Source organism: Salmo salar, chromosome 14 (genome assembly GCF_965601325.2).
Source record: "Salmo salar chromosome 14, fSalSal1, whole genome shotgun sequence".
Taxonomy (NCBI): Eukaryota; Metazoa; Chordata; class Actinopteri; order Salmoniformes; family Salmonidae; genus Salmo; species Salmo salar.
The window spans coordinates 67798173-67825716 of record NC_138304.1 but is presented as its reverse complement, the minus strand read 5'-3'; the positions used below and the strand labels follow the sequence as shown (position 1 = coordinate 67825716).

Below are 27544 nucleotides of genomic sequence, written 5' to 3'. Positions count from 1 at the left end.
TGCAAGGCCTGCCACATCCAATGCGCGTCAGAGCCGTTGTAGTATGATTCAATCTTAGTCCTGTATTGACACTTTGCCTGTTTGATGGTTCGTCGGAGGGCATGGTGGGATTTCTTGTAAGTGTCTGGGTTGGAGTCCCGCTCAGTGCGGATGTGACCTGTAATCCATGTTTTCTGGTTGGGGTATGTACATACGGTCACTGTGGTGACGACATTACCAATGCACTTATTGATGAACCCAGTGACTGATGTGGTGTACTCCTCAATGCCATCGGAAGAACATATTCCATATTCAATGCCATCCCGGAACATATTCCAGTCTGTGCTAGCAAAACAGTCTTGAAGCTTAGCATCTGCGTCATCTGACCACTTCCTTGTTAGGAGAGTCACTGGTACTTCCTGCTTTAGTTTTTGCTTGTGAGCAGGAATCAGGAGGATAGAATTATGGTCAGATTTGCCAAATGGAGGGCGAGGGAGCTTTTACGTGTCTCTGTGTGGAGTAAAGGTGGTCTGGAGTTTTTATTTTTTTTCTCTCTCTCCTCAGGTTGCACATGTAACATGCTGGTAGAAATGAGGTGAAACAGATTTAACCTGTCTGGGAACATGGGACGCTTGCGTCCCACCCTAGTCAACAGCCAGTGGAATCGCATCGTGCGAAATACAAATACCTCAAATGCTATAACTTCAATTTCTCAAACATATGACTATTTTACACCATTTTATAGATACACCTCTCCTGAATCGAACCACGTTGTCCGATTTCAAAAAGGCTTTACAGCAAAAGCAAAACATTAGATTATGTTAGAGTACCCTGACAAAAAAATCACACTGCCATTTTCAAAGCAACAAGCATGCATCACAAATACCCAAAACACAGCTAAATGCAGCACTAACCTTTGACAATCTTCATCAGATGACACTCCTAGGACATCATGTTACACAATAAATGCATTTTTTGTTCGATAAAGTTCATATTTGTATATAAAAACAGCATTTTACATCGGCGCGTGACGTTCAGAAAATATGTTCCCTCAAATGCTTCCGGTGAATCAGCGCTACAATTTACAAACTATTCGAAAACATTGTTAAAATGTAATATTGTCATTCAAAGAATTATAGAGTAACATCTCGTGAATGCAACCGCATTGCCAGATTTAAAAATAACTTTACTGGGAAATCACACTTTGCAATAAACGACGTGGTATGCTCAGAAAAATAGGCTAGGCGATACATGTTAGCGCCATCTTGGAACCATCTAAAATCAAATATACTATTGTAAATATTCCCTTACCTTTGATTATCTTCATCAGAAGGCACTTACAGGAATCCCAGGTCCACAACAAATGTAGTTTTGTTCGAAAAAGTTAATAATTTATGTCCCAATAGTTCCTTCTTGTTAGCGCGTTCCGAAGGCTACTCATAATGTACGAGGCGCGCTGGACTTGTCGTCACGAATGTGCAAAAAATATATATTTACGTTCGTTCAAACATGTCAAACGTTGTATAACATAAATCTTTAGGGCCTTTTTCAACCAGAGCTTCAATAATATTCAAGGCGGACGATTGCATTGTCTTACTAAACGTTTCGGAACAAAAGGGTTCCCATGGGCGCCCGCGTCATAGTAGTAATGGCCCTCCCCCTGTGACCAACATTCCAAGCCTCTCTTTGGGTCAGTTTCTACCATAGAAGACTCAAGCCACTTTGTAAAGACTGTTGACATCTAGTGGAAGCCTTAGGAAGTGCTAAATGATTAATAAGTCCCTGTGTGTTTCAATGGCAAAGGCTTGAAAGTGATTCCATATATCAGATTTCCACTTCCTGTTAGGATTTGTCTCAGGGTTTTGACTGTCATATCGTTATGTTATACTCACAGACACCATTCAAACAGTTTTAGAAACTTTAGGGTGTTTTCTATCCAAATCTACTAATTATATGCATATTCTAGTTACTGGGCAGGAGTAGTAACCAGATTAAATCGGGTACGTTTTTAATCCGGCCGTGCAAATACTGCCCCCTATCCCCAACAGGTTAAGTGTCCCCACTTTTAAAGTCCCCGGCCACTAGGAGAGGCATTTCTGGATGAGCATTTTTCTTGTTTGCTTATGGCCGTATACAGCTCGTTGAGTGTGGTCTTAGTGCCAGCATCGGTCTGCTGTGGTATATAGACAGCTTGGTAAATAGTGTGGTCTGCAGCCTATCGTGAGATACTCTACCTCAGGCAAGCAAAACCTCTAGACTTCCTTAATATTAGATTTTGTGCACCAGCTGTTCTTTACAAATAGACATAGACCACCACCCCTTGTCTTACCGGAGGCAGCTGTTTGATCTTGCCGACACTCTGAACCTAGCCAGCTATATGTTATCCATGTCGTCGTTCAGTCACGACTCTGTGAAACATAACTTTAATATCTTTCTAATGTCCCGTTGGTAGGATAGTCTTGGTCGGAGCTCATCCATTTTATTATCCAATGATTGCACGTTGGCTAATAAGACTGATGGTAGAGGCAGATTACCCACTCGCTGTCGTATCTTTACAAGGCACCCCAGCCTACGTCCCCGATGTCTCTTCTTCATGCAAATGACGTGGATTTTGGCCTTGTCGGGTGTCTGAAGTAAATCCTTTGCGTCCGACTCTTTAAAGAAGAAATCTTTGTCCGGTACGAGGTGATTAATCGCTGTTCTGATATCCAGAAGCTCTTTTCGGTCATAAGAGACAGTGGCAGAAACATTATGTACAAAATAAGTTACAAATAACTCAAACACACAATAGCACAATTGGTTAAACGGCAACCATCTCCTCTGGCTCCATTATTAGACCGATCCTCAATGATTGTGAGAAAAGCATTGCGAGCGATAGGCCGACACAAAGGAAGAAACGTATAGTAAGTGATCAGTTTGCATCTGGAGAGCCACCTAATTGTATGATCATGTTGATCCTCTTACAATGGAAATGCTATATATGACATTCTTCCTCACGTCTCTGTGCTAGTTATTAAACGATGATTAGTGATCAGATACTGTAGATGGGCAGTGACTCTGAATTAGCATCCTGCTGAGGTTGCAGTGTGATTGTGCTGCTGATTATCCCTCTGCTACTGTGCTTGGCTTCATTAAGGATGAGGGCTGCATCCCCTTGAGAATGATGCCCCTCTGCTCCAGTCAGAAATAGCATTAGCATCTAATTTGGAACCCATTGGAACTCATCTCAGAGCATAGCCCATCTCATGGCCATTTGGGAGCAGCACTTTACAATATCGTGCCTAGGTTACTGAGAGAGTCACATCATGGTCACCGTGTATTTGTAATGTGTACCAGTAAGCCAAGCACTAGTAAAGGATGATATACATAATAAGTTGTGAATGTTAACTTTCGCATTTATTTACATAACAGTGGGCCACATTAAATGGCCTTGTGGGCCGGATCTGGCTCGCGGTCCACCAATTTGAGACCCCTGTTATAGAATGGTCTATTGATAAGGATGTGTGTGCTGCATGTTGTGACTTATTGCACATGTGGAGGGTAACCAGAGACATTCAGTAGTCTATACCCACTTACACACACACACACACACACACACACACAGATGTGTCTGAAGGTTTTACCTGAGAACTACATTTTGTCCCTCTATCTGCAGTTCACAGCCAGCCCAGCTCTTACTGTAGAACCCATGTACGTTCACTGAATGTAGTCATTTGGAGAGAGTTGTGAGATGGCGAGAAAGTGAGGTTCATTTTCCGCTTTTGTGCCCCTGTCCTCACCCACAGAGCAGTAATTAGCATGGCTTTTGGTTCACACGCAAAAAGGGACAGGTCCCACAGGGGTGGGTGGGTAGGTGTGTGTACGTGTGCACTCTAAGCCCCCATTCATCAAAGCAGTGGTTGACTGTGCCAGGCCATAGCTGTAGATTAATCTGCCTGCAGCACCACACTGAGACCCGCACTCCCCCTGCCCATTAATCTAACGCCTGGTCCGTGTGTGTGTGCACACTGTAGGTTTGTATCCATAGATTTATGAATATGTTGACTTGAATGCATACTGTATTTTACAGCATCTGTACCTTTTTTTTATAGGGGGTTGCCTTTTCAACAGTAACTAATATTTGGGTGAGAAGGAGGCCTCGTTCAGGCAGGTTTGCGGTAATGGTATAGAGGGGTGGCCAGTGAGAGAGGGCAGACCTAACACCGCCAGCCAACAAGCTACAGGGCAGACCAACTGGATTTAAATTTCCCTCCCACTTTCCAATCGATATTGTGCCATTGAAGAGGCAGAAGTGCCTTAAGTCATTTTTGTCAGTCAGTTGGCCAAATATAAGTGAATACAGGAGATGAAGTAAAAAGGAAGCTTTGTTGTCTGGCAGTGTTCCCATCACAGATGGTCTAGAGACTCTAGAGGAAAGGAAATTGAAATAGAAGCCCTTTTACCTTAGCTGGGGTTGAGTCTGAGCGAGTGCTCTGTCTGTGTCTGTGTGTGTGGGTTAGGGATGGGCACGGTTAATCGAATATCGAACAGACTTTAGTATTTGATTACTTCAGTGAGTGTTCAGTGAAAAAGTCTTGTCTAAAATGAAATTATCCTTGTGACACTTTTACCTACAAGGATATACCATGACATTTGAAATTCTTAATTTAACAAAACAAACTTGAATGTAGTTTTTATGAAACGTTGCGTTGAGCTACTGCTGCGCATTTGGCCCTCCAGGCTGTCCTGACATCGGTATGCTATTTTCCCTACTTTAAACAGCAATAACAGGCGCTCGCCTATCGGCGGTTCCATTAGACCTGAAACGGATCAATGCAAAACACCCTTTTTTGTAACAATCACTTCTATCATGGCAAAAATCTGACTTCTCTTTCGCTGTTGCTTACAAATTCCCGGCGAAATCACACTGTCCGCTGTTTACCCCAGCCATGTGCATATGCATCATTCTGATTGGTTGAGACAGTCGAGCAATTCTTTATTTAAAAAAAGTGTCATTTCGACTATGGAAATCACAAAAACTGAATAGTAAAATAATTGTAAATGCCCATCCCTTGTGTGTGTGTGTGTGTGTGTGTGTGTGTGTGCGCGCCTGTGTGGGAGGACTGCTTGGTGTGGGGTTTCAATACTATTTCTGCCATTACCACAAATAGTATAGCTAATTTTTTTACATTTCTTTTGAACCACTCTCTAAATTCAACCATGTTACCTGCCATGATGTGATGTAGGAAATAGCTACTCCAACCCCAACACTGTCACAATTGTTCACCATTTTGGAGACACTGTGCCTTGTCATAGCACTCCACTCAACCCCAAGCTGTCTATTCAGTCCTCAACAAGTCTCCTCTTCCTCTTTTCTCATTTTTTTATGTAGTCTTTTTTTTTAAAATCAAATCCACTCCTAGTCTCTCTCTCTCTCTCTCTCTCTCTCTCTCTCTCTCTCTCTCTCTCTCTCTCTCTCTCTCTCTCGGCATTCTCCCCTCATCCTCTACTCCTCTGTGCTCTCTTTGCCCGGCCATGCTACACTGCTCTGTGTATTAATTGTGGTTTGATAAATTCCCTACTGTGGCTTTGTGGGATTGTGGAGTCAATGACTCAGAACTGCAGTGGAGAGAAACTCCACAGAGGCGTTTCGCCCGGCTGCTACCGGAAGGAGAGGAGAGGAGCTATGTTGGCACCGCCGCCAAGAAACTAGCAGCTTGACTCCAAATTGCTCTCATCTTGAGGCATCTTAAGCGGTCTCCTTTTAACTCTGAGATATTGATAATTAAAGATGTTTTATTATAGCAGCTGTTTAGTCATTGATCTGGAAAGCTTTATCTCTCATACGTCCTGTATTGTTGTTTTTGTTTATAGAACCGATAGCCATGAGGTAAAGCTAAAGAGGTGCCCCTGTTGCCAAGCAGATTTGTGTAGAATTTCGGATGAGGTGCCAAGTGATGATTGGCCATTTATTTATAGACTCCACAGGTGATCCTTTTACATTCACTTTGTCGTTCTAGTTCTCTCTCACATCCCATTTTACCGGCCCTCATAGGTTCTCCTGTCTATAGTTAGCTACTCTGTAATGGGCATCATTAAAACCGTAGCTGGCATTTCAACATTTTATTTTACACTTAACATTTTTGCCATTCATTGGCCATAGTCACCCACAAATTGCGTTTGGCCATATATTTGCCATTGCTATCAGCCTCATCCCAATACACTACTTTAGCTTTTGTTAACTGCTCACTGTGTTGAGGCATGGTTGCATAAGGTGTAAAACTGCATAAATCACCAAAAGTGACTTTCTCACAAGACATTATAGCCAACAATGCTTTCACACAACACCCCTTGTCCCCCCCAAAAAATTCCATCTCGAATAATGAGCCAGATAAAGTAAATATACAAAGGGCGTTAAGTAACAAGTCGTTATGAAATCACATCAAATCTAGAGTATCTAATGACTGCAGTAAGTACAGTACTGTTGGAGGTGTGGATGGGAGGAGGGAGATCGGGATGAACGAGTGAGTGCATGTGACAGTCACGCCACCATAGCCCTGCTTTGAGACCATGAACCAGGGAAAGTTAGCAGGCTGCCAGCCAATCAGGAGGAGCAATTCAGAGCCCCGAGTCATTAGTGTAAACGAGCGAGGGGGATTTACAGGAGTCGGGCTAATGCATAGTAATCGGCTGGAATTATTTTCTATCTAGCTCCCCAATCCCGCACATTGCCACAAAGGTCTTCCACAACGAGCGTAATTAATTAGACTGTACTTTCTCCACTGCATTTTTATCACTGTCCAAAATCACCTACTTTTAAGAAATGATATTGAAGATTAAATTAGGGATTTTAAAATCAAGGTCTCCCAGAAGAAGGTGCCTATGGGCGAAATAAGATGAATAATTATGCTAAAGTGCGTTATGTAGCCAGATGAAGATATTCCTTGAAACTAAGTGGGTCATCGTTGGCTGCTCGACGCTTCCTGCTAGCATACCCAAGAATAAATTGAATAACATGTATTGAATGGTTAGAGGATAGAGAATTATCTATTCATAGATTGAGAATAGTCACCTTGACGATGTCTATGCATAATTTAAATGGAAAATGGGATATTTCTTGTGCTACTTATTGTATGCAACAGTACAGTTGAAGACAGCATTCAGAGAGAGTCCTTTTTGTTCAGTTATATTTTAGTTCACCTTCAGGTACTACTGAGATCCTTTTCCAAAGAATGTTTATCAATTTCATTAAATATTTATTCTGTAAATACACTGACTGGACAAAACATAAGGAACACCTTCCTAATATTGAGTCGCACCCCCTTTTGCCCTCAGAACAGCCTCAGTTTGATGGGACATGGACTCTACAAGGTGTCAATGTTGGCTGGATTTCATTTGGGTGGAGGACCATTCTTGATACACAGATTTGAGCGTGAAAAACCCAGGAGTGTTGCAGTTTTTGACACACTCAAACCAGATGGCACCTACTACCATAACCCGTTCAAAGGCACTTAGATATTGTCTTGTGCATTCACCCTCTGAATGGCACACATACACAATCCATGTCTCAATTGTCCTCCCCTTCATCTACAATGACTGAAGTGGATTTAACTGTGATGTTAATTCATAAGGACCATAGACTAACCAGGTGAATCCAGGTGAAAGCTATGTCATGGAAAGAACAAATGTTTTGTACACTCAGTGTACTTGGTCTTCCTTGCGCCCCTTTATGGTGTTTGCCTTGGGTGGGCGAGATGGGGGGGGGAGTCTGTATATCTCATGAGGGGTTGAGTTTAACCTTTCTCTCGCACTCTCTCTCCCTCTCTCCGTCCAGGGCGGGCTCTGATGAGATTGACAGACAGGAAGCTGGAGCGAATGGGCATCATGCAGGAGGGCCAACGGCAGTACATCCTCCAGCAGGTCCTGCAGCTCCGCGTCAGAGAAGAGGTCCGCACCCTGCAGCTACTCACGCAAGGTACAACTCTCACCATGGCAGCGTCTCAAATGGCACCCTATTCCCTATATAGAGCACTACTTTTCACCAACGGTAGGAACAGTAGGGTGCCAATTGGGATTGCACCTCATAACACCTCTGTCATTGGCCATGATGGAGCTGGTGTGACCAGGTTTACAGTGATAGCCTATGAAACGATAGGCCATTTCGTTCACCCGATTGCATGGTCGTGCGGCTTTACATTCAATTGGTTTGAATTGTTCTCTCAGCACTCTTTATGTGGCCAAAGCCAGCCACCTGCACCAATCAACACTACAGCCAATTTACAGTATGTGTGTATTTCTGGACCCTACTCTACAGTCTCTTTTCCATCTCAGGTCGTCCAATCACAACACTGACCCCTTACACCCTGACATCCAGTCATTCTTTGTGATTCGTTTCTCCTCAGCATTCAGCACCACTCATCACCCACATCACCACCTGTAACTAAAATCAGCATCATCCCCATCAACTTGTCTCTGGCTCTCAACACAGATCTCTTTTGCCTCAGGGGCGAAATCCAAATACTGGGAAACTGTTCTCGTCTCGAATTCCGGGAAAACAGTTGGAGTTGTGGTGTTTCTCTTTGATGCTCCTTTCTTGTTGCCACCGGTTTCTCTCTTGCCACTGGTTGAGGGAGAGCGAGATGCTACACTACTGCTGGGGGAGAGGGGCCCCTTGTGTCCCTAGAAAGGCTGAACTTGTGCTACTAGAACTACTGCTGTGAGAATTAGAACAGGGAGAGAAGAAAGGAGGGAGAAATGGGGAGTGTTGAGGAAGTGTGAAATGAAGGGAAGGAGCTGGACAAAGGAGAACTAGATTTACTGCGGAAAAGGCTGGGTGGGTCATTTAGTGGGGGAAGAGAACACTGAAGGAAGATGATAAGAGAGGGAGAGAGCCTTGAACAGAGGAGAGCTGGTGTACTTTAGACACTTTTTGGAATAAAGGTGTGGGAAGGCCAGGACCTAACGGTTTGGGAAGTTGTGGGAAATGACAAAAGGCAGCGTGAAAGAGGAGTTTGTGAGAAAAGGAGAGACTGAAGATGAGATGAGGAGAGCAGTGGTGTAATTACTGCGGTGTACCCAGGCAGAATTAGCCAGACAGTGATTAACCTTTAAGGAGCAGTGGGCCATGGGAGGAAAATAATTAGATTCCCATCTCCTCTCCCTCCTCTCTTTGTCTCCACGCAGTGGGAGGATTCTCTACTTTTTATCAACAACAAAGGAGAGTTGTCCTTTCGCTAAATAGTAATACTCAAGTTAGGTAGAGAGGCTTTTTAGACTGTGGAGGACAGTTTGATAAAGTGGCATTTTTTTCAAAAACTGGGCCGTTCCACTACATATACTTTCATAACATTGTTTGTTTGTTCGCATTCAAGGACAGTGCCTTCAGAAAGTATTCATAACCCTTGACTTATTCCACATTTTGTTGTTACAGCCTGAATTCAAAATAGATTCAATATTATTATTTTTTTGTCTGCACGCAACACCCCATAATGACAAAGTTAAAACATGTTTTTAGAAATGTTTGCACATTTTGGGCAGCGATTACAGCTTTGAATCTTTTTGGTTAAGTCTCTAAGAGCTTTGCACACCTGGATTGTACAATATTTGCCCATTTATTTTCAAAATTCTTCAAGCTCTGTGAAATTGGTTGTAGATCATTGCTAGACAGGAATTTTCAATTCTTGCCATAGATTTTCTGGCAGATATAAGTCGAAACTAACTAAGCCATTCAGGAACAATCATTGTCTTCTTGGCAACGCCAGTGTAGATTTGTCCTTGTGTTTTAGGTTATTGTCCTGCTGAAAGGTGAATTCATCTCCGTGTCTGATGGAAAGCAGACTGAACCAGATTTTTATTTATCCTGAAAAACTCCCCAGTCCTTAACGATTACAAGCATTCCCATAACATGATGAAGCAACCACTATGCTTGAAGATATGGAGAGTGGTACTCTGTAATGTATTGGATTTTCCCAAAACAACACAATACTTTGTATTCAGGACAACATTTAGGTTAGTATTGTGGAGTAACAACAATGTTGTTGGTCCATCCTTGGTTTTCTCCTATAACTGTTTTAAAATCACCATTAGCCTCCTGTTGAAATCCCTGAGTGGTTTCTTTCCTCTCCGGAAACTGAGTTAGGAAGGACCCATGTATCTTTGTAGTGACTGGGTGCATTGATACACCATCCAAAGTGTAGTAACTCCACCATGCTCAAAGGCATATTCAATGACTACTTTTATTTTTTATTTTTACCCATTTACCAATAGGTGCCCATCCTTTGCGAGGCATTGGAAAACCTCCCTGGTCTTCGTGGTTGAATTGTATTTCTGAACTTATTTAGGCTTGCCATAACAAAGGGGTTGAATACTTATTGACTCGATACATTTCAGCTTTTCATTTTTAATTAATTTGTAAACATTTCTAAAAACATACTTCCACTTTGATATTATGGGATATTGTGTGGGGGGACAAGTGACACAAAATCTAAATTTTAGTCAATTTTAAATTCAGGCTGTCACACAACAAAATGTGGAAGAAGTCGGTGTGAATACTTTCTGAAGTCGCTGTACATGGATGTTCAAAGTGGATCCTCAAAGTGGGTCCAAGCCTGATGTCTTTGCTATCAATCACATGAAAGGAGTTTGCACAAATACCAACTACATCAGTTACAGGAAAAATCCTTTAATTTACAGTGTTAAATAATAGTAATATGTGAGAACAATAATTTTTTGTTAACAAATGTTTCATTTATCAAAATTATGGAAATCTATTGCAGCTCAAGTCGACTACAAAATCCACAATGCAATGCTCTCTTGAGTACCACTGTATGAATCATAATCCCACAAAACCTAGTGGTCAAACAGGGAAATGGTTCCAATTGTTTTTCCACTATTCATTTTTCCCATAGGTGTTTTTGGAAACACTTAACATAAGGGCTGTGTTTTGTGTAGTCTGACCCTTACGTGATGTTTTGATAACTATGTAAATCTCTCTAGGACAATGTGACTTATATTCACCTCTATTCCCCCCCCAAAATGATATGCTAATTAGCTGCTAATTTGGCTATCATAAAGAACTACAAATACCATGATGATCTGGACAAGACCGATGAATTGAAGCAAAGGTACGAATCTCTAACTATCTAATTGGCTACATTTCTTTAAATGGACAATTCTGTGAACTGTCTTATGCAAGTTTTAAATTGACACAATACCAGCTAGAGATAACATGCAGGAGCTTGCAGGGATTTGTAGTTTTGCATGATGCCTACTTTGATGCTAATTAGCTTTTTCGAATCAGAGTAAATAGAGCCAAATATATTGATAAGTCACCTTGTCCTTGAGAGATTTAAATGGGTATCAATACGTCATGCCAGGGTAAGCCTACATGAAACACAGCCCTAATTTTAAAGTGTTTTTTAAATTTCCTATGGGGAAAAATGTATGGTGAGAAAACGATTTAGAATTTTCCCTGTTTGAACGCTAGGTTTAATGGATATTATGACACCTCCACTGTGGGGCTCTATGGGCTGGCTGGCTAGCTTCTCCCACTTTCTGATGCTGTTGAATTTTCTGATTTCTAATAGCAATTGTACTTTTCAAGAATGACTCGGTGTCCACATTTCTTTTTAAAAAGGGTTGGATGTTAAAGATGTAGAATTTTGTGATTTGAATAGAAATATTTAACCTAGCAGAAGAGTGTATTTCGAGCACATTTACTAGACTTAGTGTTTGCCACCTTGACTTTCTACTTTTCTTCTACCTCTTCATCCATGGGTAAGAGTCAGATACTTAGTTAAGACACTGTGCTGATGGTGAAAAATCAAATGTTCTTGCTTGTTGTTAACCTTTTTGACAAGCAACCATAAAAGGAAAAATGAAATCAATTTAGTACTAAAGTGTACAAGGTTAATGGAAAACTAGAATAACTGTTAATGTTTTTATTTGATCCGTTTTTTTGTTTTGTTTTTACACAATGGGCTGTATTGAATCTCCCCAAGTTGTCTTCGCTCCATAGAACGAAAAGTCAGCAGTTGGTTGTTTATTCTTTCCCCTTATAGTAACTATTTTATTAGAGGCAAACCTCATTTAACATACCATTGGATGCATTACTCTTAAACTTGAATTACACAGCATGAAGAATTTGATACCAAGTTATCCGTCAAGTGTATTGGAGTACTCTGTGGAGATGGATATAGCAGGATATTCTTCAGTTAAATGTTAGAAGAACAGTATAATCATTAGCAATAATAACTCAACTCTCCGTAGCCTAACTCCACTTACAGTATTGCCTTTGCTTATAGGTTCATTAGTAAAGACTGTCTCTTCACTCACTTCATTCTTAAGCAAGTGTCTTCTCTCTCTAATGAAGTCTTCAGTGAAAAGAATACATTTGCACTGTAGTCTAAAGTGCAGAATTTCCTTGCCCCAGACTCCTTAATAAATTAACTCTCCCTGATCTATGGCCTCAAATGGGAATGTCCTTCGCTTGGTGATCTTTAGTCAATAGTGTTTCTTGATGATCTTTTATTGAATGTATTCTTACCTCTGGAGTCTTTGCTTTGTGATTTTTCTTTTAAAATGTATTACTCAAACCACCTTCCCGGGCTGGATTGACACAGAATTAGGAATTAGAATACTAATAATAGTAATTCAATAGGATCTCTCTAGTTTGACACCCCCTGATTTTAGGGTCTTGACTCTGGAGTCTTTAGTGAATATAGTCTTTTGGCAGGTAGCGTCTTTCCTTGGAGTCTTTAGTGAATAGAATGTCTTTACTCTGGAGAAGGAGGCTGAGCTGAGTGGTTTATTTTCTGAGCTCCCTACACGGCAGGTTTCAGTCCTCTGTGGAGTCAATAGCCCCGGAAAACTCCTTCGTCTACCACCTCCTTCGCTCTCCCCCAAAAGAGACCCTATCTGCACCGGAAAGTCGTCAAGATATGATTTAAGGTGAAGAAAAAGTGAAATTCATTTTTAGATGTAATTCTTACCTATAAGACCGAAGCTGAGCACTATAATATCACTATTTAATGAAGTCCTCAGTTCTGTTACTCCCTATTTTAAACGTCTAACACTATGAATGCCTTAGGTTCCAATCGGGGCTCATATTCGAAAGGTTAGGAGTCATTATGTAGCAAAGTAATGTGGCCACACTGTTCGTGAAATTGCCTCTGAGCCCTCGCTCATTAGTCGCTAACATCTGAAAGCTCGGCTACCCACAGTGAGAGACAATGTAGCTACACCACTAATAAATGTTATGAAATACAGGGAATAATTATTTCTGTCTTTGTGAAGGCACAGACTCCATTTACTCCATTTATTTGCACCGCATTCGAAGCGGCCACGGTAATCAGCCACCCCGCAGTTGGTATTGAGTGAGAAATGTAGCCCAGGTGTTTTTAAACAAGCCTGGAACAAAACACTGGTGTTTTGAAATGAATAGTTCTGCCTTTTGATAACCTCCGGTGACAAGTCCCCTCAATATGGAGTGAAGGCTCCCTGCTTAGGTTACCAATTAGAGTACTGTTCTCCCTCACAAATACCTCAGACCGGACTGCGAGTGTGTGGGGCAGCCATTTTCTTTCTTTCTCCTTTTTGTTTCCCTGCCTACTTGCACAGAGGGAGTTGAAGAACGTCAAGGTTAGCCGCTGCAGCACGTCATCTGGTTTTATCCAGGGAGAAGCAGGGAATACAAGAATACAACAAAACCTTCTTCTAACCTGCACTCTCTCTCTCAAGGATGTCAGAGCTGTAGGGCAGTGAAGCATGAACAACACGTGCAGATCTGTTAATGAAGCTGAAGGAGAGAGGGCACCGCTGTAGAACTCAAAAGATGGAATACCCAGAGCAGAGAGGGCATGCAGGTAGAATAGCCAGAGGCACTGATTGTACTGTTGTCATACGTGACGCTCGATGCAGCATCACCTTCGACCTGTGAACCTGGTAGAAGCACAGAGATGGCATTGAGCACAGATTCTGATATCTTTAGCTGATTATATAGACTCAGGCAAAGACTTTATTAGTTTTGTCATGTCCTACAGTGGACCTTTGCAGACAGCATGGACATTGACTTTATCCAAAACAAGTTTATCGTGAGCTTAATAGACTGTTATTATAGATTTAACTTTTCAAACTGTTACTCTGCAAGTGTCGGCTCTGAACTTTGCAACAACAATGACCCGGCAGGTCGTTTTTAAAGCCGCAAAAAGCTCAATCGTTTAAAAAAAATGTATCCTCTAACCGTGGCGGTTTTTCACCGCGTGGAGCCGCATTCATCAATATATGGAGCAACGAAGAGCAATAAAAAGGCATCGCCCTAGCTGGTTCCGCTCAGTCGGCAGACAGCCATTCCCGACCGCCACCTGCCACTCAGGAGTTTAGACGTCTGCCCGCCTAGGCAGTCAGGCACATGAAGTCAGCTTCCCAGAATTCACTCATGATCTAGCCAACCTGGATCAATGGCAAGCAGGACGCTTTACTGTTAACACCGCCAGCCATTACATATCTTTGGGCCCTGGCTGCTGACTCCAACCCTATATGGAGGGTCGCTATAAGACACTATTATAGTGGTGATGAGGAAGAGCTCCACGGACCCTTAGTGTCCAGAAGTAATTTAGCAATTCATTGCGATCTGTGGAGTTACTTTTATCTCAAGTTTTCTCGTGTCAATTAACTAGTGACATTCCTGGATTACTATTAATATTAACAGTCTGATTTAATCAACATATGTTCGTCAGTTGAAAAAAAGTTGGGTACAAGACCGTGTACATATATTGACTGTGTTTGGCAAAATCACTACATATCCCATTGAGCCAAGCAGGGAGAGGAAGTTGTCACAGTTCCAAGACCAGTCCAAAACATTCTGCTAACCCTATGCCAATGACGCTGGTGGATCTCAAAATTGATCTTGGATCCGCGTTAAGTCGCAATGATATCCTTCGCCTCCTTCTTATGACCGATACTGTATCTCGAACCAGTCATGACTATTCAACAAAACAAGCTTTCTTTGCCGCAAATTTCTTAGTTACATGATTGTATAACTAGCAAAGGAGTTTTGAAGTTGAGGGTGCAGTATTTATGAAGTTTGGCAATGAGGATGAAAACGAGCATAGTTCAGCTAGCTGGGGAAAATGAGCATGGGCTAATTCACGTAGCGAAAAATTTGATTTAAGCAATTCAGACTGAAACAAATAAATTAGATTTACTTATATTTAAGGAGAGCAAATGGATTTTCCAATTCTAAAATCAGCTGTAACTCTCAATAGTAAAACAAAGATTCATGGTGATATCGCTTCCGGATACAGTAGATTCCTCCTCCTCACCAGTATAGAGGTTTTGGTGGGATTATGTGTTGCCATGGTGACCTTAATGTACCTCTCTGGGCTAGGCGGGACGAATTCGTCCCACCTACGTAACAGCCACTTTAAGCCTGTGGCGCGATTTTCAAAACCTTAAAAATCCTATTACTTCAATTTCTCAAACATATGACTATTTTACAGCTATTTAAAGACAAGACTCTCGTTAATCTAACCACACTGTCCGATTTCAAAAAGGCTTTACAACGAAAGCAAAACATTAGATTATGTCAGCAGAGTACCAAGCCAGAAATAATCAGACACCCATTTTTCAAGCCAGCATATAATGTCACCAAAACCCAGAAGACAGCTAAATGCAGCACTCACCTTTGATGATCTTCATCAGATGACAACCCTAGGACATTATGTTATACAATACATGCATGTTTTGTTCAATCAAGTTCATATTTATATCAAAAACCAGCTTTTTACATTAGCATGTGACGTTCAGAACTAGCATACCCCCCGCAAACTTCCGGGGAATTCGCTAACATTTTACTAAATTACTCACGATAAACGTTCACAAAAAGCATAACAATTATTTTAAGAATTATAGATACAGACCTCCTCTATGCACTCGATATGTCCGATTTTAAAATAGCTTTTTGGTGAAAGCACATTTTGCAATATTCTAAGTACATAGCCCAGGCATCACGGGCTAGCTATTTAGACACCCGGCAAGTTTAGCACTCACCATAATCATATTTACTATTATAAAAGTTTGATTACCTTTTGTTGTCTTCGTCAGAATGCACTCCCAGGACTGCTACTTCAATAACAAATGTTGGTTTGGTCCAAAATAATCCATCGTTATATCCGAATAGCGGCGTTTTGTTCGTGCGTTCCAGACACTATCCGAAATTGTAAAGAAGGGTCGCGCGCATGGCGCAATTCGTGACAAAAAAATTCTAAATATTCCATTACCGTACTTCGAAGCATGTCAACCGCTGTTTAAAATCAATTTTTACGACATTTTTCTCGTAGAAAAGCGATAATATTCCGACAGGGAATCTCCTTTTCGGCAAACAGAGGAAAAAATCACAAAGGCGGGGGCGGTCGGGTCACGCGCATAAGCCCAGAGTCCCTTGATCGGCCACTTGAGAAAGGCGATAATGTGTTTCAGCCTGGGGCTGGGATGACGACATTCTGTTTTTTCCCGGGCTCTGAGCGCCTATGGAAGACGTGGGAAGTGTCACGTTAGAGCAGAGATCCTTAGTAAAAGATAGAGATGGAAAAGAAGTTCAAGAAATGGTCAGACAGGCCACTTCCTGTAAAGGAATCTCTCAGGTTTTGACCTGCCATTTGAGTTCTGTTATACTCACAGACACCATTCAAACAGTTTTAGAAACTTTAGGGTGTTTTCTATCCATATGTAATAAGTATATGCATATTCTAGTTACTGGGTAGGAGTGGTAACCAGATTAAATCGGGTATGTTTTTTATCCAGCCGTGTCAATACTGCCCCCTAGCCCTAACAGGTTAATGTAGTGGATTGTGTGCCATAGATCATTAATGTCGTTTTGGAGCGTAGCCTGTCTTTTCTTGTACTGGTCTTGTTTATTTGGAGGTCGTTTTAATTTTATGTCTTCTTGTAATTTAGTGTCTAGTTCTTTCGCTTCTATCTTAGCACCTTTTTTAGTAGCTGGTCAATCTTAATCTCAAGGTGTTTGTCTCTATTTGGTCTTTTCAGTTAACCTCTATCGATCTTAACTTATAGGCGTGGAACAGATGGGACATGTTAGCCCATGTTGCCATAGATTCATATGAATGGCTGTAAACATTTGAAGACACCGGGAGAGCGAGAGAGCAAGGGCATTTTGAGGAAACATAGGTGTCTCAAGGGGGTGCATAAAAGGAAATTATGAATTAATGCTGGATCGTGCTCAGGATTTATGATACTGCAATTAGCGGTAGCAGCGGCGCTACACCTGATGATCCATTATTATTCTAACGTCTTTCATGTCGAAGGCAAATTTGATGTCAGTAATTATCTTTTGAGCCAGTAGTTCTCAAAGTAGCGCTCAAGCCAAAACGTGTCCTCAAAAGGGGCGGGTGCAACTCAATATTAGGAAGGTGTACACTCAGTGTATGTCTGCTGCAGAGGGACGAGAGAGCCATGAGAAAACAACAAGTTTTGATCAGGAATGGAAATAAGAGCTGAAAACATGGGATCCTATTTTAAAAAGAAGATGGAGAACAAACTATGAAGGAAAAATACTGGAATTTTGGTGCAGGTACAGCAAACTAGCGCAAAATTAATATTGCGATTTATTTACAAAACGATACAATGCGATATATCGTAAAAAATAATATCCCGACATGTACCCATTTTTCCGGGGGGCCCCATCACTAAAAGTTAGTACATCAAGACTCTCAAGGTTCTTGTATGCCATCATCAATATTGCATACAGTGCCTTCAGAATGTAATCACAACCCTTGACTTTGTCCACATTTTGTTGTTACAGCCTGAATTTAAAATGGATTACATTTAGATATTGTCACTGGCCTACACGAAATACCCCAATAATGTCAGTGGAATTATGTTTTTAGAAATGTTGACAAATTAATTTAAAATTAAAAGTTGACATGTCTTGAGTCAATAAGTATTCAATGTTATGGCAGGCCTAAATTAATTTTGTAGTAAAAATGTGCTTTACAAGTCACATAAGTAGCATGGACTCACTCCGTGCGCAATAAAAGTGTTTAACATGATTTTTGAATGACTGCCTCATCTCTGTACCCCACACATACAATTATCTGAAAGTCCCTCAGTCAATCATTGAATTTCAACCACAAAGACCAGGAGGGTTTTCCAATGCCTCACAAAGAAGAGATTGGTAAAAAATATTGAATATCCCTTTGAGCATGCTGAAGTTATTAATTACACTTTGGATGGGGTATTTAAACACCCAGTCAGTACAAAGATACAGGCGTCCAACTCACTTGCCAGAGAGGAAGGAAACTGCTCAGGTATTTCACCATGAGACCAATGCTGACATTAAAACAGTTTTCTTTCACAGCTATTAAACTAAGGCTAGATCAACGTGGTAGTTACTCCACAATACCAACCTAATTGACAGAGTGAAAAGAAGGAAGCCTGTACAGAATTTTTTTTTCTCCAAAACATTCATCCTTTTTGCAATAAGGCACCAAAGTAAAACTGCAAAAATGAGGCATGTTTTGAAATATATATATACACACACACACACACACACACACACACACACACACACACACACACACAACCGGTAAAATGTTTTAGAACACCTACTCATTCAAGGGTTTTTCTTTATTTTACTATTTTCTACATTGTAGAATAATAGTGAAGACATCAAAAATATGAAATAACAAATATGGAATCATGTAGTAACCAAAAAAGTGTTAAACAAAGTAGCCACCCTTTGCCTTGATGACAGCTTTACACACTCTTCATTCTCTCAACCAGCTTCATGAGGTAGTCACCTGGGAATCATTTAAATTAACAGGTGTGCCTTGTTAAACGTTTATTTGTAGAAATGTCTTTCCTTCTTTAATGCGTTTGAGCCAATCAGTTGTGTTGTGACAAGGTAGGGGTAATATAAAGAATGTAGCCCTATTTGGTAAAAGACCAAGTGCATATTATGGCAAGAACAGCTCAAATAAACAAAGAGAAACGACATTCCATTGCTTTAAGACATGAAGGTCAGTCAATCCAGAAAATGTTAAGAACTTTGAAAGTTTCTTCAAGTGCAGTCACAAAAACCATCAAGCGCTATGATGAAACTGGCTCTCTTGAGGACTGCCACAGGAATGTAAGACCCAGAGTTAGCTCTGCTGCAGAGGATACTTCATTAGTGTTACCAGCCTCAAATTGCTTCCCAAATAAATGCTTCACAGAATTCAAGTAACACACATCTCAACATCAACTGTTCAGAGGAGACTGCGTGAATCAGGCCTTCATGGTCGATTGCTGCAAGGAAACCACTACTAAAGGACACCAATAAGAAGAAGAAACTTGCTTGGGCCAAGAAACACGAACAATGGACATTAGACCGGTGGAAATCTGTCCTTTGGTCTGGAGTCCAAATTTGAGATTTTTGGTTCCAGCCACTGTCTTTGTGAGACGCAGAATATGTGAACGGATGATCTCCGCATGTGTGGTTCCCACTATGAAGCATGGAGGAGGTGGTGTGGGGGTGCTTTGGTTACACCTTCAGTGATTTATTTAGAATTCAAGGCACACTGAACCAGCATGGCTACCACAGCATTCTGCAGCAAACGCCATCCCATCTGGGTTGCGCTTAGTGGGACTAGCATTTGTTTTTCAACAGGCGGATAACCCAACACACCTCCAGGTTGTGTAAGGGCTATTTGACCGAGAGTGATGGAGTGCTGCATCAGATGACCTGGCCTCCACAATCACCTGACCTCAACCCAATTGAGATGGTTTGGGATGAATTGGAACGCAGAGTGAAGGACAAGCAGTCAACAAGTGCTCAGCATATGTGGGAACTCCAAGACTGTTGGAAAAGCATTCCAGGTGAAGCTGGTTGAGAGAATGCCAAGAGTGTGCGAAGCCTTCATCAATGCAAAGGGTGGCTACTTAGAATCTCAAATATATTTTGATTTGTTTAACACCTTTTTTTTCTTTTTTTTTTACTACAGTACATGATTCCATATGTGTTATTTCATAGTTGATGTCTTCACAATTATTCTGAAATGTAGAAAGTAGTACAAATAAAGAAAAAATCTTTGAGTGTGTCCAAACCTTTGGTTGGTACTGTAGGTAACTGCCAAAATAAAGGAAACTCCAACAATTATTTATTTAACATTTATTTAACAAGGCAAGTCAGTTAAGAACAAATTCTTATTCACAATGACGGCCTATCCCGGACGACGCTGGGCCAGTTGTGCGCGGCCCTATGGGACTCCCAATCACGGCCGTGATACAGCCTGGAATCGAACCAATGGAATCCTGTTTCCATTGATCATCCTTCGGATGTTTCTACAACTTGATTGGAATCCACCTGTGCTACATACAATTGATTGAACATGATTTGGAAAGGCACACACCTGTCTATATAAAGTCCCACAGTTGACAGTGCATGTCAGAGCAAAAACCAAGCCATGAGGTCGAAGGAATTGTCCGTAGAGCTCCGAGTCTTGTTTCGTGGTACAGATGGGTACCAAGACATTTCTACAGCATTGAAGGTAACCAAGAATATGGTGGCCTCCATTATTCTTAAATGGAAGAAGCTTGGAACCACCAAGACTCTTCCTAGAGCTGGCCGCCTGGCCAAACTGAGCAATTGGAGGAGAAGGGCCTTGGTGAGGGAGGTGACCAAGAACCCGATGTTCACTCTGACAGAGCTCCAGAGTTCCTCTGTGGAGATGGGAGAACCTTCCAGAAGGACAACCACAGTGGAGGCAGCTCATAATAGCACATAATAATTGCTGGAACAGAGCGAATGGAATGGTATCAAACAATTGGAAACCACGTGTTTGATGTATTTGATACCTTTCCGCTCCAGCTATTTCCATGATTCGCCCTCCCCAGTTAAGTTACCCCCAACCTTCTGTGGACAACCATCGCTGCAGCACTCCACCAATGGTAGAGTGGCCAGACGGAAGCCACTCCTCAGTAAAAAGCACATGACAGCCTGCTTGGACTTTGCCAAAAGGCACCTGAAGGACACTCGGACCATGAGAAATAAGGTTCTGTGGTCTGATGAAACCATATTTGGCCTGAATGCCACGTGTCACGTCTGGAGGAAACCAGGCACCATCTCTAGGATGAAGCATGGTGGTGGCAGCATCATGCTCTGGGGATGTTTTTCAGCGGCAGGGACTGGGAGACTAGTCTGGCTCGAGGGAATGATGAACGGCGCATATTACAGACATCCTTGATGAAAGCCTGCTCAGGACCTCAGTCTGGGGCAAAGGTTGACCTTCCAACAGGACAGCGACCCTAAGCACACAGCCAATACATCGCAGGAGTGGCTTTGGGTCAAGTCTCTGAATGTCCCTGAGTGGCCCAGACAGAGCCTAGACTTGAACCCGAGCCAACATCTCTGGAGAGACCTGAAAATAGCTGTGCAGCGATGCTCCCCATCCAACCTGACATGGCTTGAGGGTCTGCAGAGATGAATGGGAGAAACTCCCCAAATACGCTTGTAGGGTCATACCCAAGAGCACTCGAAGCTGAAATCGCTGTCAAAGGTGCTTCAACAAGGTACTGAGTAAAGGGTCTGAATACTTTGTATGTCATATTTCTTTTTTTTATTTCTTTTTTTGGGGCAAAAAAATCTGAACTTGTTTTTGCTTTGTCATTATGGGGTATTCTGTGTAAATTGATGGGGGGGGGGGGGGGGGGGGATTAAATACATTTTATGGTAAGGTTGTTACGTAACAAAATGTGGAAAAATTCAAGGGGTCTGAATACATGTATTTTGTTTTGTAGAACTTTCACATATACATTTTTTTTTTTTTTATTGGTTTCATATATTTGTTCATGTTTAGCTCACATAATATAATATAATTTAAAGGTAGCCATTATGGTGTCTAATAGACTAAACATGGCAAAAACAAATGTAGACATTAATAAATGCATTTCTATAGCTTGCAAAATATTTTTTACAATGGTTGGGGAGTGCTAAGATGGTGGCTTTAAAGCAGCGCCCCCTGTCAGTCATCTAATGTATTTTTAAATCATTGGAGGGATGCAACACCGTTCTGCCATGAGAAATTCCATAATTTGGTGTTTTTTGTTTATGGTGTTCGGAAAACGCTGTCTCAGGCGCTGCTCCAGGATCTCCCATGAGTGTTCATTTGGGTTGAGATCTGGTGACTGAGATGGCCATGGCATATGGTTTAGATTGGTTTGATGAGCATTAAAACTTTCGGTGCCCTGTGGATGGGAGCAGTAGCGTAGCTTAATCATGACGGGCCCAGGTGCCCCAAAAAATTCCGGGCCCCTATCTCCACCCATATTTCCCTTTTAATTAAAATAGTTTTGTTGGTAAGGCTGTTAATATTACTAAGCATTGTAACAACAGAGGAGAACCTAATCTAAGGGCACATTTGAAGCTGTTACCGGCAATATAGCCAATACAAATCAAATCAAATACATTCAGCAACATGGACGACGGTCAGAAATGAACCCGTATAAGTAGATCAGCACCACAGAAAGCACTAAGTAGTCAAAAAAACACCCTATTTTATCTGCAAATAATAGGCAGTAGCCTATATTATAAAACATAAATGTATAAATCAATCTCTTGACAGAAACACTGAAATGCAGCTAATGACCCAGTACATGCTCGCAGAAGTTATGCACGGCGTCAAAAATGACATACCGGTATTTCAAATGATCTGCCTCCCGCAGAGGCCTATAGCAAAAACACCAGCAAATCAATCAAGTGGAGCATTCAAAAAGATTCATTAAATGGCAGCATGCCTTTTTAACAGTATATGATGCGTATGTGCTTATTATTCTTATTGCCTAGTTAAACGTGTAGGCTATGATGACAATGAAATGGCTCAGCGGCCGTGCACCAGAACATGGTTTCCAAAGACAGATCGATCATAGTCGTAGATTGACAAGCAATATAAATGAATCTCAATAAAGCATGATTTATATAGGCTGTCTGGGTAGCCTGCCTTGTAAAAATATAAGCTCACTCACTCATTTTGATTGGCATTCGACAGGCCTTGCGCTCTGCTAAGTCGTTGACTATGGCATTCAAATCCATGGTCCTGGCCCTGGTGTTTTCAGTGGACAGAATGGCCAACCCACTCAGTCTCTCCTGTCCCATGCTGCTCCTCAGGTATGATTTTTATTATTTTCAGTTTGGAAATGGAGCACTCAGCACTGGCTACCGTTACTGGCAGAGTCATAAAAAGGAGCTTTGCTGTAACTACTTCCCCAAATATAGCAGTGACTGAATTGTAATCCACAATGAGCATCTTGGCCAGGTCTCTCACTGTAGTGTGCTTTTCTATTTCCCTCTTAAAACAGGCCCTGAAAGCGAGTAATTGGCCATATGTATTGCTGATTTATCTTTTGCTAGCCGGCTGGCGGTCTTGTAGAGCGCATCATCATCTGCGTTGGCCAGGGTAGTAGGATGGATGGAGTCTGACTCTGTTGCCCGCAGACCTTTAAATCTGTTTGACAGCTGGTGGATAACGATGTCAAGGTTTGCATTAAAGACGTTGACTCTAAAACTACTCTCCCCATCGGGCAGTCGCTCGTCCTCGCATAGCTCATCAAAATGACGCCTCGCCTTCCTTCTCCGAGTGTCTTCAAATGCGTTCTGAGCTCCCCATTTGTCGGCAAGGGTCTTTGCAGTGACTTTGGCCTTTTCAAAATCCGGTGGGAATCCGGACAGGACCTCTATCAGGTCCTTGAGTAGGCTAACTGCCCTGTGCAGGTCTGCGTCTTTGGCCTATAGCATTTTGGAGACGACGTTCACGTTTTCAAAAACCTTAGTCTGCAGAACGACAAAGAAAATGTCTACTCCAAAATCAAATATACCACTCAACATTGATCATCTCTTTATGCTATGCCCAAAGAAGGTGTATAACAGTTCAACAGTATCATGAAACTTTTTTTAAATCTCTGGCACATGTTTGATAGTTGTTGTTGAGAGCCGGGTAAAGATTATGAGCTGTGCACATAAACAGCAAGTGGCTCTTTTTCGGATATTCTGGCCTGCACACCCGAAATAGACCCCGCTCATGTTAGCAGTTCCATCATACCCCTGCCCGGGATATTTTGAAATATCCAGCCCATTATCCTCTATACTGCCCAGGATTTTATGTTGAAGCTCAGCTGCTGATGTGTCAGCAGTCTCCAGAAGTCCCCATGATGGTCAGATCTGTGGTGACATTATTTGCATCCCTTATCACTCTCACATAGCGATAAACTTGGCTTAACTGGTCTACTTTGGATACATCCGGTGTGCTGTCCATAATAACTGGTTGTCACACTTCACTCGCTCGGCTAAGATAGAAATCAGCTCATTTTGGATCTGAGGACTGAGACACTTAACGGATCCTGCGGGGAGTTCTGAAAGTTCTTTCAGAACTGGGTCATAAAATGACGGCAGTTCAATTATACTGAGAAAATTCCCACTGTTGGCCTGCCTCAGGTTTTCACGGTGCCCTCTGAACGAAATTACAAATTACATGATGCAAGTGTGGGAGTTGCATTAACTATGCGCTCCAACACCTGTCGCCAGAGATTTGCTGCGTTACGCACGCCTCTCTCCATTTCTGCGTCAATAGTGCCATTTGAGCTTCCATTGCTCATATACCGAACAGGCCCCCATCTGAATTTGGGATGTCTCATGACATGCTATTTTGGGTGTTAGATGGCGCCAATCTCTCACCCCATTCACTCCGATCTCCGAACAGCTAGCAAGGCTCACAATACGCGCAATCTAGCTTGGCCGAATAACATAGCCATGTATGTGGTCATTTGATTCCAGCCTTGGTTGTAGTGGTGTAATACGACTCGGGAAAAACACTGCCTTTCGTCATCTCTTGGGAATGGGCCAGTAGGCTTACGCAAGCCTAATACAATAACGTGCCGTTTGACTTTTGCATCCACATTTGTTGCATAATGCCCCCTGTCAGTTGGATAGGTAAAAAGGCTGTCTGTCCCACTTCCACCCGTTTCCTCAGCCGCCACGATTCTAGCCTCGCCATGTTCCTCCCAGCCCGGCCCGGGGATAGCTTGTCCTGCCTGGCTTGTGCTCAGGGTCGTATCCGCCGATACCTGACAACCTGTATCCCCCTCTGTCAAAGTTGCTTCTTCTGGCACGATGGAACAGCTTGGCCTTTACTCACTTGAGCCGCTAAAAGCTGCTGTTGGCGACGATTAACCTACATCCTCTTCTGGTCCTGCTATATTGCTTGTGCTAGCAATGGCTGCAGTTGAACTGCATTTGAAAACAGAATCTAATTTAACTAATTTTGATACCTCCTTTGCTTTCAAATTTTGTGTTGATACATTTCTGATTTTTAAATCCATAATTTTCTATTCTTGACTTTCAAATTTTTTTTTGGGGGGGGGGGCGTTGTCTTTTGATAGCTAGCTCAACTGTTGCTTAAAACGATGACCGAAACAACAATGCTTTGGAGAATATTTGCACAATGAATCCCAGAATGCATTTCATTATCTTAACATGGTATTGAAACTATTGAATAATATGATTTATTTATCAAATTATTTTGATTTGTTGTCATCAAATCACAAAAATATCATGCTGACTTATGTAGTGGCAAAAAAAAAAAAAAAACATTTTGTTGGTGAAACCAGTGGGATCATATAGCCTACGTTAAGGAAAGTTATTCTCGTCAAATCGTAGACGTGATGGACTCGCATCAACAATTCATACTTGGGCGTGGTGGGGCGGTATTCAAATTACATAGGGGGCCCGCGGCTCCGCAGATCCGGACCCGGCAGCAGGCCTATGTATGTCACGAGCCCTGGCGCGACCGCACCGGCTGCACCGGCTGAAGCTACGCCACTGGATGGGAGCATTGGAATCCTACCTCGGAGAGAGGGAGAGATCTAGATACTGGGTAGTAGTCAGAAATGCATTGATCCCAACTGTTTCAACATAGCCTACCAGTATTTCATAATCAAGTGTGCCCTAACAGCTTTTGCTGTTTTGATAAGATTAGATTTGGCCTCTTGGTTTACAGAATAAATAGTAGGCGAGAAATGACTTATCTTTATAACCGAGACTAAATTAATTCACAGGACTTGGAGGTTCAGAGATCTTCTAACTTACATTTTTATGACTATAAATATTTACAGGCAAGGGTTGCCAAGAGGGTGAAATATAAATGAGGATTTTATTTGTAAGTTTCATATTATAATTCTCTCGCTTCATTATTCCTCTCTCTCTCTCTGTGTGTGTGTGTGTGTGTGTGTGTGTGTGTGTGTGTGTGTGTGTGTGTGTGTGTGTGTGTGTGTGTGTGTGTGTGTGTGTGTGTGTGTGTGTGTGCAGGTTGGTTTGCTTGCTCGTTTGATACTACATCCCTGACTATACCCCTGTAATGCTACTTAATATTTCAGTTTGTGTGTCAGGTATCATCATTGTCTATGTGCATCATCAATTATCCGGATCAGCACGTGCACGCATCACTGTGCACGCTGTCGGAGCCACCGCAGGCTTAACTTGCCCTCTATTAAAGATTTACGCTCTCCGTGGGGAATTATTAAACCCCAGAGCCCCACTTCGTGACGCTCGGTTTGTAGCATTGTGCCAAGATTAAAGGAGGTTCATTGAAAGGTCTTTTAACCATTCTGGATGATTGATCTCGCTCCAGCCCTAAGAATGCCAATCTTCTCTCTGTCTCTCGGCCCTAGTATTCTCTCTTTCTCGCTCTCTCTCGTACCATTGTTGTGGAAATTCAGTACGGAGAGAGACTTGGTCTTGGTCATTTCTTCAAACAATCTTTATTTAATATTGATTAATTATTGCAATAATGAGACCTTCAGCCCACCAGTCTTGACTGACTGCTAGGCTGAGAGTCTAGCCTTTACAGACAAGGCACAGTTTTTAAATAGCTGATACCAAGATTGCTTAGTCAGTCACTTTTAACCTTCCCATAAGCCACCTTGGTTATCTACACAGGATGGTATTTTACTTAGTTTCCCAGATGCCAGGAAGATAAGACAATGAGGCATTGTTCTTAACTCTTCCAGGCTCTCTCTATCTCGAGTCACACACACCACATCTTGTCTATAGAATGCTAGCTTTTAGGTTTTTATCACCAACACAAGTTAGCTTCAAGCTATCTCTAGTAGATCCCATGTCCTCAACACCCAGACTAGCTGCAGGGTGCTAGAGTGGAGACCATAAAACACAGCATTAGCAGGACAGAAATATCTTACTGTTTGTTAAGAAAATAATTGTTACATAGCCAACAAATAAGGTGAATACATCATTTTTCCCTGACACCCTCTTCAGCCCCCTTTGGCCCCGCTCGTCTAGCAGCCATGTTTGAGGGACACTCCTGTAATTACACCCTTTGATTATCCTCCACACTGAACTCCTCACCCTGAGAGAGGGAGAGATTTGCTGATGATACAGACCTGGGCTGCCTCAGTGCCTCTGCCAGGCAACACCACAGTAATGAAAAGGTGTGCCCAGTCCACGCTGAGATATTCAAATCAAAGTCAAATCAAATTTTATTGGTCACATACACATGGTTAGCAGATGTTAATGCGAGTGTCGCAA

The 27544-nt window shown here is 42.0% G+C and overlaps 1 protein-coding gene across 1 annotated transcript in view; it reads left to right on the top strand.

Annotated features, from left to right (window-relative positions):
- LOC106570049 (sterile alpha motif domain-containing protein 12) overlaps positions 1-27544 on the top strand; it is a 150554-nt gene that overhangs the window by 49528 nt on the left and 73482 nt on the right. Inside the window, exon 4 of the mRNA XM_014141980.3 lies at positions 7793-7933. Coding sequence (XP_013997455.1) covers positions 7793-7933 — 141 coding nt within the window. The remainder of the gene's footprint in view (positions 1-7792; positions 7934-27544) is intronic.